Source organism: Diceros bicornis, chromosome 15, assembly GCF_020826845.1.
Source record: "Diceros bicornis minor isolate mBicDic1 chromosome 15, mDicBic1.mat.cur, whole genome shotgun sequence".
NCBI classification, from domain to species: Eukaryota; Metazoa; Chordata; class Mammalia; order Perissodactyla; family Rhinocerotidae; genus Diceros; species Diceros bicornis.
Genome location: NC_080754.1, coordinates 64,225,257 through 64,243,215, shown reverse-complemented (window position 1 = coordinate 64,243,215; position 17,959 = coordinate 64,225,257). Strand labels below are relative to the sequence as shown.

Sequence of the window (17,959 nt, the reverse complement as noted above, 5' to 3'; positions counted from 1 at the left end):
AATCATGCCATTTGTGACGACATGGATGGACCTTGAAGGTATTATGCTAAGCAAAATAAGTCAGACAGAGAGAGACAAATACCGTATGATTTCACTCATATGTGGAAGATAAACAAACACATGGGTAAGAAGAACAGATCAGTAGTTACCAGAGGGGTAGGGGGTTGCGAGGAGGGCAAAAGAGGTAAAGGGGCACATTCGTACAGTGACAGATGAAAACTAGACTTTTGGTGGTGAACATGATGCAGTCTATACAGAAGCCGAAATATAATAATGTACACCTGAAATTTACACAACGTTATAAACCAATATGACCTCAATAAAACCATTTTTTAAAAAATTTTTAACTTCTTAAAAATGGGTGAATGAAGGGGGTCAAAAAGTATAAACTTCCAGTTATAAAATAATTAGGTCATGAGGATGTAACGTACAGTATGGTGACTACAGTTAATAATCTGTATTGCATATGTGAAAGTTGCAAAGAGAGTAGATCTTAAAACTTATCACAAGAAAAAAATTAAAAAAAAAAAGAACATGGAAATAATTTGAATGATAAGGATTTTGAAGTTGTTTATAAAACGTAGTTTGAGGGGCCGGCCCAGTGGCGTAGTGGTTAAGGGCACGCACTCTGCTTTGGCGGCCCGGGGTTCGCAGGTTCAGATCCCGGGCGCGCACCGACACACTGCTTGTCAAGCCATGCTGTGGCGGTGTCCTATATAAAGTAAAGGAAGATGGGTGCATATGTTAGCCCAGGGTCAATCTTCCTCAGCAAAACGAGGAGGACTGGCATCCGATGTTAGCTCAAGGCTAATCTTCCTCACAGCCACACAAAAAAATGTAGCTTGAAAATGCCACATATTTTCCCCTTAAAAATATCAGTCTGATACAAAAAAAAAAAAAACCTACTCTGCAAAAGACTTATTGAAGAGAATAAGATGACAAACCACAGACTGGGAGAAAATATTTGCAAAAGACACATCTGATAAAGGACTATTATCTAAAACATAGAAAGAACTCTTCAAACCCAGCAATAAGAAAACAAACAGCCCAATACAAATATGGGCCAAAGACCTTAAGAGACAACTCACCAAAGAAGACATACAGAAGGCAAATAAGCATATGAAAAGATATTCCACATCATATGTCACTAGGGAAATGCACATTAAAATAACAATGAGATCCCACTAAAAACCTATTCAATTGGCCAAAATACAGAATACGGGCAATGCCTTTCACCAAATGCTGGTGAAGATGTGGAGCAATAGAAACTCTCATTCATTGCTGGTAGGAAAGCAAAACGGTACAGCCACTTTGGAAGACAGTCTGGCAATTTCTCACAAAGCTCATCATCATAATCTTACTATATGATCCAGCAATGGTGCTCCTTGGTTTTACCCAAAGAAGTTGAAAACATGTCCACACAAAAACCTGCATATGGATGTTTATAGCAGCTTTATACATAACTGCCCAAACCTGGAAGCAACCTAGATGTCCTTTAGTAGGTGAATGGATAAATAAACTGTGGTACATACAGACAACGGAGTCTTATATAGCACTAAAAAGAAATGAGCTATCAAGCCATGAAAAGACATAGAGGAATCTTAACTGCATGTTACTAAGTAAGAGAAGCCAATCTGAAAAGGCTACATACTGTATAATTTCAACTACATGACATTCTGGAAAAGGTAAAACTATGGAGACAGTAAAAATATCAGTGGTTACCAGAGGTTGGGGAGAAAGGGGGAGGGTGAAGAGGCAGAGCAGAGAGGATTTTTAGGGCAGTGAAATTACTCTGTACGAAACTATAATGTCAAACAGACATTACCTGTCATTATACATTTGTCTAAACCCATAGACTATATAACACCAAGGGTGAACCCTAATGCAAACTATGGGCTTTGGGCGATCACAATGTGTCAATGTAGGTTCATCAATTGTAACAAATGTAGCACTCTGGTATGGGGGATGCTGATAATGGGGAGACTACGCATGTGTAGTGGCAGAGGGTATATGGGAATTTCTATATCTTCGTCTCAATTTTGCTATGACCCTAAAACTACTCTAAAAAAATTAAGTCTTTAAAAATTAAATAACTATATGGGGGTCGGCCCCATGGCTTAGCGGTTAAGTGCGTGTGCTCCGCTACTGGCGACCCAGGTTCAGATCCCGGGCGCACACCGACACACCACTTCTCCGGCCATGCTGAGGCGGCATCCCACATATAGCAACTAGAAGGATGTGCAACTATGACATACAACTATCTCCTGGGGCTTTGGGGAAAAAAAAGAGGAGGATTGGCAATAGATGTTAGCTCAGAGCCGGTCTTCCTCAGCAAAAAGAGGGGGATTGGCATGGATGTTAGCTCAGGGCTGATCTTCCTGAAAAAAAAAAAAAAAAATTAAATAACTATAAAACTAGGTTAATAGATACACAATATGTAACAATGTAATTTGTGACATCAATAACATAAAGTGGGAGTAGGCAGATGTAAAAGAGAAGAGGTTTTGTATATGATTGAAATAAAGTTGTTATTAGCTTAAAATAGATTTTCCTAATTGTAACATGTTTTATGTAAGTCCCATGGCAGCCACAAAGAAAATACCTATAGAAGACATACAAAAGAAAAAAAGGAATCAAAGCATGTTAATTTAAAAACTCAAGAAAACACAAAGGAGAGCAGCAAGAGAGGAAAAGAGAGACATAATAGCTACAAGATAGAAAACAACTAACAAAATGGCAATAGTATGTCTCTCCATATCAGTAATTACTTTAAATGTAAATGGCTTAAACTCTCCAATCAAAAGATGTAGACTAGATAAATGTATTTAAAAAACAAGATGCAATTATATGCTTTCTACAAGAGACTCACCTTAGGTATACAGACAGAAATCAGCTGAAAGTGAAAGGATGGAAAAAGGATGGAAATGGTTACCATTCCAAGCAAATGGTAACCAAAACAGAGGTAGGGATAGATATATTTATATCAGACAAAATAGACTTTAAGTCAAAAACTGTCACAAGATGCAAAGGATACTATGTAATAGTAAAAGAGTCAACTCACCAGGAAGTTATAACAATTATAAATATATTTACACCTAATATCAAGTTACTCAAATATATGAAGCAAACATTGACAGAATTGAAGGGAGAAATAAGGTAACACAATAATAACATGAAATTTCGATACTCTACTTTCAATAATGTAAAAAACAACCAGATAGAAGATCTATAAGGGGGCCGGCCCCGTGGCTTAGCGGTTAAGTGCGCATGCTCCGCTGCTGGCGGCCCAGGTTCGGATCCCGGGCGCGCACCAATGCACCACTTCTCTGGCCATGCTCGGGCCGCATCCCACATACAGCAACTGGAGGGATGTGCAGCTATGACATGCAGCTATCTACTGGGGCTTTGGGGGAAAAAAATAAATAAATAAAATTATAAAAAAATAAAATAGGGCCGGCCCGGTGGCGCAAGCGGTTAAGTGCGCGCGCTCCGCTGCGGCGGCCCGGGGTTCGCTGGTTCGGATCCCGGGCGCGCACCGACGCACTGCTTGGTAAGCCATGCTGTGGCGGCGTCCCATATAAAGTGGAGGAAGATAGGCACCGACGTTAGCCCAGGGCCGTCTTCCTCAGCGAAAAAAAGAGGAGGATTGGCGGATGTTAGCTCAGGGCTGATCTCCTCACAAAAAAAAAAATAAATAAATAAAATAAAATAAAATAAAAGAAGATCTATAAGGAAACAGAGGCCTGAATAACACTGTAGACCAACTGGATCTAACAGTCATATACAGAACATTCCACCCAACAGCAGCAGAATACACATTCTTCTCAAGTGCACATGGAACATTCTCCGGGACAGATCAGATGTTAGGAAACAAAACAAGTCTTAACAAATTTAAGAAAACTCAACTCATATGAAGTATCCTTTCTGACCATATTGGAGTGAAGCTAGAAATCAACAGCAACAGGAAAACTGCAAAATCCATAAATATGTGGAAATTCAACAACATACTCTTAAAAAACCAATGGGTCAAGGAAGAAATCACAAAGGAAATTAGAAAATATCTTGAGACAAATGAAAATGAAAACACAACATACCAAAACTCATGGGTTGCAACAAAAGTGGTCCTAAGAGGGTAGTTTATAGCAGGAAATGCATACATTAAAAAAGACAAAAGATCTCAAACCAACAACCTAACTTTACATCTCAAGGACCCTGAAAAAGAAGAACTCCACCAAAAAGTTAGCAGAAGGAAGGGATTAATAATGATTAGAGCAGAAATATCAAAATAGAGTACAGAAAACCAATTTTAAAAAAAAATGAAACTAAGAGTTTGCTTCTTGAAAAGATCAACACAATTGGCAAGCCCTTAACTAGATTAACTAAGAAAAAATGGAGACTCAAATAATTAAAATCAGATATGAAAGAGGAACTATTACGACTGACACCAAAGAAATAAAAAGGATTATGAGACTACTCTGAACAAGTATACACCAATAAATTGGATAACCTAAAAGAAATGAATAAATTCCTAGAAATATACAATCTACCAAGACTAAATCATGAAGAAATAGAAAATCTGAACAGATCTATAACAAGTAAGAAGGCTAAATTATTAATCAAAAACCTCCCAACAAATAAGCGCCCAGGACCAGATGGCTTCACTGGAGAATTCTACCAAACATTTAACAAGAATTAATGCCAGTCCCTCTCAAACTCTCCCAAAAAATTCAAGAGGAGGGGGCCGGCCCAGTGGCACAGTGGTTAAGTTCGTGCACTCTGTTTCAGGGGCCCAGGGTTCACAGGTTCAGATCCCAGACGCAGACCTATGACTGCTTATCAACCCATGCTGTGGCAGGCGCCCCACACATAAAGTAGAGGGAAATGGGCACAGATGTTAGCCCAGGGCAATCTTTCTCAGCAAAAAGAGGAGGATTGGCAACAGATGTTAGCTCAGGGCTAGTCTTCCTCACAAAAAGAAAAAAAAAAAAATTGAAGAGGAGGAAACAATTCCAAACTCATTTTATGAGCCAGTATTATTATCCTGACACCAAAGTCAGACAAAGATACTACAAGAAAACTACAAACCAAATCCACGATGAATATTGATGCAAAACCTCAACAAAATACTAGCAAAACAAGTTCAATAGCGCATTAAAACAATTATACACCACAACCAAATAAAAGTTATCCCTCGAATGCAAGGATCATTGAATATACAAAAATCAATAAATGTAATATACTACATTAAGAGAATGAAGAACAAAAATTACATGATCATCTCAATTGATGTAGGAAAAATCATTTAACAAAATTGGAAAGCACTCAACAAATCAGGAATAGAAGGAAAGTACCCCAACATAATAAAGGTCATACACAAAAGGCCCAGAGCTAACATCATACTCAACAGGGAAAAACTGAAAGCTTTTCCTCTAAGATCAGGAAGAAGGTAAGGATGCCCAGGTTTGCCACTTCTTTTCAACACAGTCCTGGAATTCCTAGCCAGAACAATTAGGCAAGAAAAAGACATAAAAGGCATCCAAATTGGAAAGGAAGAAGTAACATTACCTCTGGTTTACAGATGATATGATCTATGTGTAGAAAATCCTAAGATAACACACAAATTGTTATATCTAATAAACAAATTCAATAAAGTTACAGGTTACAAAATCAACACTCAAAACTCTGTTGCATTTCTATCAACTAACAATGAACAATCCAAAAAGGAAATTAAGAAAACAATCCCACTTATGATAGCATTAAAAAGAACAAAAGGCTTAGGAATAAACTTAACCAAAGAAGCAAAAGTATTATATACTGTAAACTACAAAACACTGTTGAAAGAAATTAAATATGACACAAATAAATGGAAAGACATCCATGTTCATGGCTTGGCAAGACTTAATATTGTTAAAATTTCCCTACTATCAAAGCTATCTACAGATTCAATGCAATCCCTACCAAAATTTGAATGGCATTTTTTGCAGAAATAGAAAAAAAAATGTTTAATTGATATGGAATCTCAAAGGACCCCAAAGAGCCAAAACAATCTTGAGAAAGAACAAAGCTGAAGGCCTCAAACTTCCTGATTTCAAAATATATTACAAAGTTACAGTAATCAAAACAGTATGATATTGGCACACAGACAGGCATATGGACCAGAATAGAGAGCCCAGAAATAAACCCTCATGTATATGGTCAAATGATCTTACAATGGTAATGACAATGGTAACAAGACTACACAAGAAGGAAATAAGTCTTTTCAATAAATGTTGGGAAAACTGGATATCCACATGCAAAAAATGAAGATGGACCCTTATTTTACACCACATATAAAAATTAACTCAAAATGGATTAAAGACCTAAACATAAGACCTAAAACTATAAAACTCCTAGGGGAAAACATACGGGAAGAGCTTTGTGATATTGGAATGGGCAATGATTTCTTGCATATGACACCAAAAGCACAGGTAACAAAAAGCAAAAATAGACAAATGGGACTACAACAGACTTCAAAACTTCTGTGCTGGAAAGGAAAAAAAATCAACAGAGTGAAAAGACAATCTATCAAACAGGAGAAAATATTTGCAAACTATACATCAGATAAGGGGTTAATATCCAGAACATATAAAAAAAATTCCTACAATTCATTAACAAAAAAAAATCAGATTAAAAATTGGTCAAAAGACTCAAATAAACATTTCTCTAAAGAAGACATATAAATGGCCAACAGGCATATGAAAAGAATCTCAACATTACTAAATCATCAGCGAAATGCAAATCAAAACCAAGAGATATCACCTCACACCTGTTAGGATGGCCACTATCAAAAAAAAAAGTTAGCAAGCATTGGTGAGGATGTGGAGAAATTGGAACCCTTATGCACTGCTGGTAGGACTGTAAATGGGTGCAGTTGCTATGGAAAACAGTATGGAGATTCCTCAAAAAATTAAAAATAGAACTATCATATGATTCAGCAATCCCACTTCTGGATATCCAAAAAGAAGTGAAAACAGGATCTTTAAGAGATATTTGCACACTTGTGTTCATTGTAGCATTATTCACTATATCCAAGATGTGGAAGCAACTTAAAAGTCGATTGGTGGATTTGAATAAAGAAAAAGAAGGAAATCCTGTCATATGCCACAACATGGATAAAACTTGGGACATTATGCTAAATGAAATAAGCAAATCAAAAAAGACAAACACTGCATTATTCTATTTATTCTATTTACATATGAGTTGTCTAAAGCAATAAAACTCATAGAAACAGAAAGTAGAATGGTGATTGCTAGGAGATGGGAGGAAGGCGAAAATGTGAGTTATTGTTCCATGGGTATAGAGTTTCAGTCATGAAAGATGAAAAAGTTCTAGAGATCAGTTGTAAAACAATGTGTATATAGTTAACAACACTGAAATGTATACTGAAAAACTGTTAAAAATTATAGTTTATGTGTTTTTTACGACAATAAAAAAATTAATTTGAATGCATCATAGACATAAACATAAAAGCTAAAACCATAAATACAAATTAAAACCATAAGATGCCATTACAAGCCCATCACTTTGGCTAAAATTAAAAAGGCTAACACCACGAAGTGTTGATGAGTTTGTTGGTAACTGGAACTCATAAACATGGTTGGTGGGAATATAAAACGATACAGCCATGGAAAACCATTTGAAAAACTATTTGACTATTTCTTATAAAACTAAAACAGATACCTACCCTATGACCCAGAATTTCCTCTACTAGACATTTACTTAGGAGAAATGAATATAGAAATCCACAAAAAGTCTTGAAAAAGAAATGTTTATAGCAGCTTTATTCATAATAGCCAAACACAGAAATAGCCTGGGAGTCCATAAACAGGAAAATAGATAAACAAACTATGTTACTCACTATTTAGCAATAAAAAGGAACAAAGTAGTGATGACCAGATCAAAGCGTTATGATAACAATAAGAAGCCACATGCAAAATATTACTATATGATTACATTTACATAAAATTCTAGAAAAAAAGTGATACATCCATATAAGAGAAAACTATTCAACAATAAAAAGGAATATACTACTAACATACATTACTACAATAACACAGATGAATCTCAAAAGTAGAATGCTGAATAAAAATCTGTAACACTCTTATGAAAACTAATCTATGGCAGAGAAAAATCAAACCAGTGGTTGCCTGTGAGAATATAAACAGGAATTTACCGGCAACGGTTGTGAGGGAACTTTCTGGGGCAACAGTAACGTTCTACATCTTGACAGGTGTATGCATTTGTCAAAACTCAGCGAGCACATGCTTAGAACTTGTGTGTTTCAATGCACATAAATTTTGCCTCAAAGGAAAAAAATTTCAAACTTTTTGTTTTCAAAAGAAAAAATTTGTAAAGGAATACTGAACTCTACTTAGTGATTAGTATGCTGAAGTATTTAAGGGGGAAAGCCTACTGATGTCTGCAACTGGAAATGTATCCAAAAATTAGGATGAATTAATTAATGGATAGAGAGAGGAAGAGATAAATGGATAGATAGATGGATGTGATGAAGTAAGTAAAACGTTAATAGTAATATCTAAGTGGTAGATATTTGAGTATTCACTGTAAATTTCTTCCAATTTTGCTGTATGCTCGAAGTTTTTCATAAAAATATGTTGGAAAAAATGTATGAGACATATTTGAAAGTTATTAGAGGAAAATTCATAGCCTTAAATATTTTTATCAATAGAAATGAAGCACAAATAAAAATTCGCAGCTCAAAAGACTAGAAAAAGATGGGGCTGGCCCCGTGGCATAGAGGTTAAGTGTCCGTGCTCTGCTGCTGGCAGCCCGGGGTTGGGATCCCGGGCATGCACCGACGCACCGCTTGTCAGGCCATGTTGTGGCGGCATCCCACATAAAGTGGAGGAAAATGGCATGGATGTTAGCTCAAGGCCAGGCCCCCTCAGCAAAAAGAGAAGGATTGGCATGGATGTTAGCTCAGGGCTGATCTTCCTCACAAAAAAAAAAAAAAAAAAGACTAGAAAAAGAATAACAAAGTAAACCAAAACAAAGCACAAAGCATGAAATAAGGATAAAAGCAGGAATTAAAAGGTAGATAATAGAGAAACAGAAGATCTAAATAATAAATCAAAATCAATTTTTAAAAAAATAACAAAAATAGACAATTCACTAGCTATCAAATAAAAGAGAAAGCACAAATACAAAATAACAAATGACAAGACAAAAACAAGCATTGAAACAGAAGAAAATTAAATTCTAAATCATCAGAGTCTACTTTGCAGACTTCTAGGCAAATAATTTTCAAAATATAGATGAAATGGATAATATACTAGAAAAATACAATTTATCAAAATTAACCCTGTAAGAAATATAAAGTTTAAACTGACCAACTTCTGTTGAAGAAATAAAGAAAGTTATCAACGAACCATTTGACAAAAAATGAAACCAGATGGTTTCACAAATCTACCAAAACTTCAAAGACCAGATAGTCCCAATGCTCCACAAATCATTCCACAGCATTAAAAATGAAGGAAAACTTCTCAATTCTTTTTATAAAGCAAGGATAACAATAATACTTAAATTTGATAAACACGGTACAAAAAAGGAAAATGATAGACCAATATCACATATGAATATCAATGTAAAGTACTACATTAAAACATTAGTGAACAGAATCCCACACTACCTTAAGAAAATAATACACTAGGAGATTTATTCCAGAAATGCAAGATTAGTTCCTTAATAGATCTAAGGGAAAAAAAGACGTATGATTATATCCAAAGATGATGAAATAGCCCTCAACAGAATTCAATATCCATTCATGACAAAAAAAAATAAGAAGTGATAGACCCTTTCATAACATGACAAAATGTATACACTTTAGCCCTAGAGCCAGCATATTTCTTAATGGGGAAACACTAGAGGCATTTACACTAAAATCAGAAAAAAGACAAGGATGTATATCATCTCCACAGCTATCCAATATTTTACTAGAGATAAAAGCCAATGCAACTAGATAAAAGAAAGCAAACGGAAGAATAATAATTGGAAAAGACGTAAAACTATTTCTATTTGCAGACGATACCATAGTATATCTGATAAATCCTAGAGGAAAATGCTAAAACTAATTCAAACAATAAAAGAATTGAGTAAGGTAGCAGGAGATAAAATTAACATAACCCATACTACCCAAAGTAATCTACAGAATCAATGCAATCCCTATCAAAATTCCAATGGCATTTTTCACAGAAATAGAACAAACAATCCTAAAATTTGTATGGAACCACAAAAGATCCCAAAGAACCAAAGCAATCTTGAAAAAGAAGATCCAAGTTGGAGGCATCATGCTTGCTGATTTCAAACAATAGTACAAAGCTACAGTCATCAAAACTGTATGGTACTGGCATAAAAACAGACACACAGATCAGTGGAACAGAACAGAAAGCCCAGAAATAAACCCACACGTATATAGTCAATTAATATACAACCAAGGAGCCAAGAACATACAGTGGGGAAAGGATAATCTCTTCAACACAATGGTGCTGAGAAAACTGGACAGTCACATGCAAAAGAATGGAACTGGACCACCATCTTGCACCATACACAAAAACCAACTCAAAATGGGTTAAAGACAACATAAGACCTGAAACCATAAAACTCCTAGAAAAACATAGGGGGTAAGCTCCTTGACATCAGTCTTGACACTGATTTTTAGGATTTGACACCAAAAGCAAAGGCAACAAAAGCAAAACTCAACAAATAAGACTATATCAAACTACAAAGCTTCTGTACAGCAAAGCAAACCATCAAAAAAATGAAATGGCAACCTACGGAATAACAGAAAATATTTGCAAATCATATATCTAATAAGAGGTTAAAATCCAAAATATATAAAGAACTCATACAACTCAACAGCACAAAATAAACAATACAATTAAAAAATAAGCAGAGGATCTGAATACACATTTTTCCAAAGAATACATAAAAATGGCCAACAGGTACATGAAAAGATAATCAACATCACTAATCCTGAGGGAAACGCAAATCAAAACCACAATGAGATATCACCTCACATCTCAGAATGGCTATCATCAAAAAGACAAGAGATAACAAGTGTTGGCAATGTGACGAAAAGGGAACCCCACTTCTAGCTATATATTCAAAGGAAATGAAAACAGGATCTCAAAGAGATATCTGCACTCCCATGTTCAATGCAGCATTATTCACAACAGTCAAGATATGGAAACAACCAAAGTGTTCATCAATGGAGGAATGGATAAAGAAGATGTGACATATACATATAAAATAGAATATTATTCAGCCATCAAAAAGAAGGAAATCCTGCCATTTGTGACAACACGCACAGACCCTGAAGACATTACACTAAGTGAAATAAGTCAGACAGAGAAAGACAGATACTGTACGATCTCACCTCTATCTGGGATCTAAAAAAGCCCAACTCAGAAACAGAGACTAAAATGGTGGTGTTTACCAGGGGCTGTGGGGTGGAGAAAATGTGGAGGGGTTAGTCAAAGAGTTCAAACTTCCAGTTACATGATCAATAAGTTCTGAGAATCAAATGTACAACATGATGCTATAGTTAATAATATTGTATTATATACCTGAAAGTTTCTAAGAGGGATCTCAAATGTTTTCACCACAAAAAAGAAATGGTGATTATGCAATGTGATGAAGGTTAGCTAAGGGTATGGTGGTAATCATTTTGCAGTATGTAAGTGAATCAAATCAACACATTGTACACCTTAAACTTACAACACATTGTACACCTTAAACTTACACAATGTTATATGTCAATTATATCTTAAGAAAGCTGGAAAAAAATAAACATAGAATTCTGTAGACTTCGTGTACAGAAACAATAACTATGTAGATATTATAATGGTAGGAAAAACTTCATTTATAATAGCAGTAAAGAAGCTAAAATACTTTGGAATAAAGTTAGCAAGAAGCGAGCAAAATTTATATGAGGAAAACTTTAAAACACTCCTGAATCACAAAAAAACTAGACTAGAACAAATGAGAAACCATCCCTTTGCTCTTAGAACAACTCAACATGAAAAAGACATCAGTTCTCCTTAATTTATAAGTTTAATAAAATTCTAATAAAAACGCCAACAAGCTTTTTTTTTTTTTTTTGTGAGGAGATCAGCCCTGTGCTAACATCCGCCAATCCTCCTCTTTTTTTGCTGAGGAAGACGGCCCTGGGCTAACATCTGTGCCCATCTTCCTCCACTTTATATGGGACGCCGCCACAGCATGGCTTGCCAAGCAGTGCGTCGGTGCGCGCCCGGGATCCGAACCAGCGAACCCCGGGCCGCCGCAGCGGAGCGCGCGCACTTAACCGCTTGCGCCACCGGGCCGGCCCCGCCAACAAGCTTTTTTAATGGACTTAAATGAGTTAATACCAAAGTTTATATGAAAAAAATAAAGTTCAAATGAAAAGAACAGCCAAGAAAGCCAATATGACCTCAATGAAATAAAAAAAATAAAATAAAATAAAAGAATAGCCAAGAAAACATTGAAAAAGAAAAGGAGGAATGAGCCCTACCCAACATTAAAATATACTATAGGGGCTGACCCAGTTTCATAGTGGTTAAGTTCATGCACTCTGCTTCTCGGGCCCGGGGTTCACAGGTTTGGATCCCAGGTGCAGACCTACACACCACTTATCAAGCCATGCTGTGGCAGGTGTCCCACATATAAAGTAGAGAAAGATGGGCACAGATGTTAGCCCAGGGCCAATCTTCCTCAGCAAAAAGAGGAGGATTGGCCACAGATGTTAGCTCAGGGCTAATCTTCCTCACCAAAATATATATATATGTATATATACATATATATACATATATATACATATATATATATATATACACATATATATATATATACACCTCACCAAAGTATATATATATATATATATATACTATAAAGTTTCTGTAATTATAAGTGTGGTACTGGTGCATAAACAGACAAGCAGACCACTGGAATATGTATAAAGTCATGGAAAAGACCCAAGTACTAATGGAATTTAGTATATTACAAAAGGGGAATTACAAATCACTGGGGCAAAGATGGACTTTTTAACAAATGGTGATGTGACAACAGCCAACTGGAAAAAGAAAGAAAGAAATCCATACCTCATACCATAGGTGAGAATAAATCCAAATATATAAAAGATCTAAATGTAAAAAGGGAAGCAAACAAGTGTACTAGAAAAAAATATGAATTCCTCTATATCTGGATGTAAGGAAAGAATTTCTCTATGATCTGAATATAAGGAAAGATGAGATGAAAGAAATGAGTGATAAATTTGACCACATATAAGAAAAATACTTTTGCATGGCCAATAATACCATAAACAAAGTCAAAAGACAACTGAAAAACTGGGAAAAAATATTTGCCATATGTATCACAGCTAAAGGGCTAATATATCTGGTAAGTGACTCTTAAAAACTGAAGAAAAAAAGACCAAAAACCCAAAAGACATGAAGAGAAAATTCACACACAGAAAAGAGAGAAAAACGGCCCATGAACATATGAAAAGATGTCCAACCTCACTTATGATAAACAGAGATGAAAACTAAAACTACACTAAAATACCCTTTCTCATCAGATTGGCAAACATTTAAAAATGACAACACATTCTGTCGGTGAGGCTGTGAGGAAACAGGACTCTCATATGTTACTGACAGGAATCTGGCAATTTCTAACAAAACAACAAACTTATTTACCTTTTGATTCAGTAATCCCACTTCTAGGAGACTCCCCTGAAGATATACCTCCAACAATACAAAAATACTCATGCACAAGGTTATTCATGGCAGCTTTTTAGTAACTGCAAAATACTGGTGGTGTCCTTAATGCCCATACCTAAGGGACTGGCTAAAACAAATTATGATACATCCACACAATAAAGTACTAAGCAACTATAAAAAATGAATACAATTACTATTAATTTATATACAGCAATTTCCAAGATATATTAGTAAACAGAAAAAGCAAACGAAGTATCTGCAGTGTGCCATGGATATAACTACTACTTTGTTTAAAAAGAAACAGAGGAGGGGCAGGCCTGGTGGCGCAGCAGTTAAGTGCGCGTGCTCCGCTTCAGCAGCCCGAGGGTTCGCCGGTTGGGATCCCCGGGCGTGCACCGACGCACCACTTGTCAAGCCATGCTGTGGCGGCATCCCATATAAAGTAGAGGAAGATGGGCATGGATGTTAGCCCAGGGCAGGTCTTCCTCAGCAAAAAGAGGAGGATTGGCATCAGAAGTTAGCTCAGGGCTGACCTTCCTCATCAAAAAAAAAAAACAGAGGAAAGCTAAACACAAACTAACAGGATTAGCAACCTAGCGGGTGGTTAGGAAGAAGAGAGAAGGGGAGTGATATTTCTCTAAGTTCATCTTTTAATATAGTGCTATCTTTTGGAACCATACTAATGTTTTACACACTAAAAAAAGGGGGAGACAAATAAGTAAACAAAATTTTAAAATTTAGGGGGATAAAAAACTTAAAATGAAATATAAACAGAAACAAATGAACCTAACTCTTCGAAGAAACTAACCGTAATGAAGTGGGGAGGAGAACTATACACCCTCATAGTAAAGATAAAAAGAACCAGAAAATACTGAACTCCAGTTTTTAAGTTTGTTTTTCACAGTGCTGTATATCAGCAATTCTGAAACTACTTTCTGTGTATTCTAGAATTGATGAAATAAGTAAATATACTGTGGGTAAAAGGAGTAGGTTTCTCACTGTTGCAAAAGGAAGTGATTTGATACATGTCACAACTTGAGTACCTTGAGAAGAACATAAAGATTATATTAGATAGCATAACCACCTCATTACTCCATAACTTATCCATGGAAACTGCAGCAAACTTCACACATTTGACTTCCCTCCTCCTGCCATCCCCCAGAACATGCTTCATCTCTCAATTATTTTTTACATATGTAATAACCAAGTTTTCTGAAAGCATTCGACTTTCTATGACTGAAATCACTCTTTTCTATTAAAAAGCACAGAGATCCTTTACAACACACCTTCAGATTTAAAATTGTATTGTACGGTACTTTTTCTATGAAAAACTCACTATTTCTCTACTTCTCACATCTTCTCTATTTAAAGCTTTCGTTATCTCAACTGTTCAAGGAATGAGTTGTTCAATTTCTTTGTTAAACCAAGATTAATCTAGAAACTCATTTCGTTTAAACATTTTGAAGAATAAATTGCTAAAATATATTTTCCAAAATAATATGGTATACAGCACACGGATAATGTATTTTCTCAAACTTGAGGGCTTTTCAGTGTCTCCAGATTATTTAGTTATTGCAGTTAAATGGAGTAGTAAGTGTCGACGCAAGAGGCTGAGAAGTTGCTCTTTTGAATAAACCTCTGAATTTGTTTCCCCATATACAAAATGAAGGTATTACCCTGCATGACAGCCTGACAGAATTACAAAACTCAAATTATAAATGTGTGCGTGCCGGATAGTTTGTTGTTGATTAGACCTCACTGCCATTCCTTTTCAGGTCTTCCTTGCAAAGGAAAAAAAATTAACATCTCCAGATTCCCCTCTAGAGGCAGCTGTAGGCAGATATTTGGGTAGAGATGCATCTTTCAGGTGAGTAGTTTCTTGAGAACGAGCCACTCTGGTGCTACAAACTGAGAGAGTTCTTAAAATTTCCAGTGGCTTCTGAGAAAACAACCAGCTTCCATGCTTCAGGCTGAAGTAATCAGTGACAGCTTCCCCAATTCCCCAAGCCCTTCCAAAGCTTATAAAAGCCTTTAATTCTCTGTGTTAAAACTCTGATGCTTGGAATTGAGTGGCTTCTGCTTTCCTAATCAAACTCTGATTGACTGATACAGTATATGTGAAACTATTCTATAAACTGAAAAAGACTATATAAAAGCATGAATTATTTCTGTTCCCATTGATAGGAAATTTCAATTGAAGTTGTTTTCTAGTAATCAGCCTCTTTTTAGACAAATCAATGCATTCAAAACAAAGCTTTCCTTTCACAAATCAATAAAACAATAAAACTTTTCTTTGCTACAAAAATTAGCTCTCTACCTAACTTCATTTCCCTAATTAATCATTCATTCAATCAAGGGATATCTCCTAAGCAAGGCACTGTGCTAGGTGCTAAGAGATTCCTCTTGCAAGAATTTACAAGATGTGAGAATAATAAAAGCATAACATTCATAACATAACTGTTACAAGTCATGAACCACATGTGATGGTGGGTCAGAGAAACGATGGATTAAATTTGACTTAGGAGTGAAAAGATAAAAATCAAAAAAGGATTTAAGGAAGAAGAGAAATAAAGATTAAGTAGAACTGAACAGTAAAGGGTAGGAAGACTTCTCAAAGTAGAGATAATGCAAGAAACTGGAAGAAAGAGCATGCTCAAAGACATAAAGCTAGCAACTCAGGGACGTGTGGAGAACAAAGGCTTGTGATACACAGTAGCTTACACATGGAGTGTGTACAAAGCAGAGTAGGCTGAGCCCAAATAATTCAAAGACTGAAAAGCTAAACATTTGGACTTTGCTATTATCCAACTTCAGATTCATCTACATTTATAAAATTTTATGCTGAGATAACAAAATCAGGCTGCTAATACCCTCCCACAACAAGAGCCTAATGGTAATATGAAGAACTAAGCAGAGAAAAGAAACTGATCTTCCTAAAATGCTGTTTTTATCCTAATACTCTTATGTTCAAAAACATTCAATAACTTCTGAATGCCTACTTTTATCAAGTCCTTCAATACCATGGTCCCCATCCTATGCAGCGATAATTTTTACAATTGCCCAAAATGTACGACACTCTCCAGATGCACTATTCTCTGTATTATTGGCACCTGACCACAGCCAGAAAACCCAAGTGGAGTGATACTGTGTATTATTAGTCTGCTCAGGCCGCTGTAACAAAATGCCACCAACTGGGCAGCTTAAACAACAGACATTCATTTCTCACAGTTCTGGAGACTGTAAGTCCAAGATCAATATGCTAGCTGATTTGGTTCCTGGTAAAGGCTCTCTTCCTGGCTTACAGATGGCCACCTTTTCACTGTGTCCTCACATGGCCTTTCCTCTGAGTGCACACTCAAAGACAGAGAAAGCTCTCTCTCTCCCTCTGCTAAGGTCACCAGCCCTCCTAGGTTAGGGCTCCACCCTTATGACCTCATTTAACCTTAATTACCTCCGTAAAGACCCTATCTCCAAACACAGTTACATTGAGGGTTGGGGCTTCAACATATGAATTTAGGGGGGACACAAACATTCACAAACTGAGGCTAGACTTTAAGAGGTTTTGCATCTTCTGCTCTTACCCTCTTGAAATACTTCCTCCATCATGTGAAAAAGCCCAGCCTAGCCTATTGGAGAATGAGAAGCCACACAGGAACTAAGGTATCCCAGTTAATAGCCAACAGCTAGCACCAATGCCAGATATATGAGTGAGGCCACAGTGGACCATCCAGTTCCAGTCAAGCTATCAGATAACTACAACCACATCAGTGACCCCAGATGAGACTAGCAGAACTGCCAGCTGAGCTCAGTCACAATTGTAAAATTGTGAGAAAATAAATGATTGTGGCTTTGAGGTCACCAAATTTGGGCATAGTTTGTTACAAAGCAATAAATATCTGACATGGCATACCTTCTTGTTCTGCTTTTTGACCTAGACCTCTGAATTCTATAGGATTTCCCTCGCCCCCTTGAACGGCTTCGACTTCGTTTTCTTCTAGAGCCATACGAAGAGCTACTGCTTGATCGATGCCTGCGTCTGAAAATAAAATATAATCAAAAGTATCATTGCTATAAAAAAATTTTATGGGCATTAGAGAGACATCATCTAGATTCTAAAGAATCATCTCATTTTCACTATGTCTCACTCCTTTCTAGAAGCAAATAGAGATAAAATGTTATTCCTC

At 36.2% G+C, this 17,959-nt stretch overlaps 1 protein-coding gene across 1 annotated transcript in view; it reads right to left on the bottom strand.

Moving 5' to 3' along the window:
- RSRC1 (arginine and serine rich coiled-coil 1) overlaps positions 1–17,959 on the bottom strand; it is a 380,198-nt gene that overhangs the window by 353,728 nt on the left and 8,511 nt on the right. Inside the window, exon 3 of the mRNA XM_058556451.1 lies at positions 17,686–17,811. Coding sequence (XP_058412434.1) covers positions 17,686–17,811 — 126 coding nt within the window. The remainder of the gene's footprint in view (positions 1–17,685; positions 17,812–17,959) is intronic.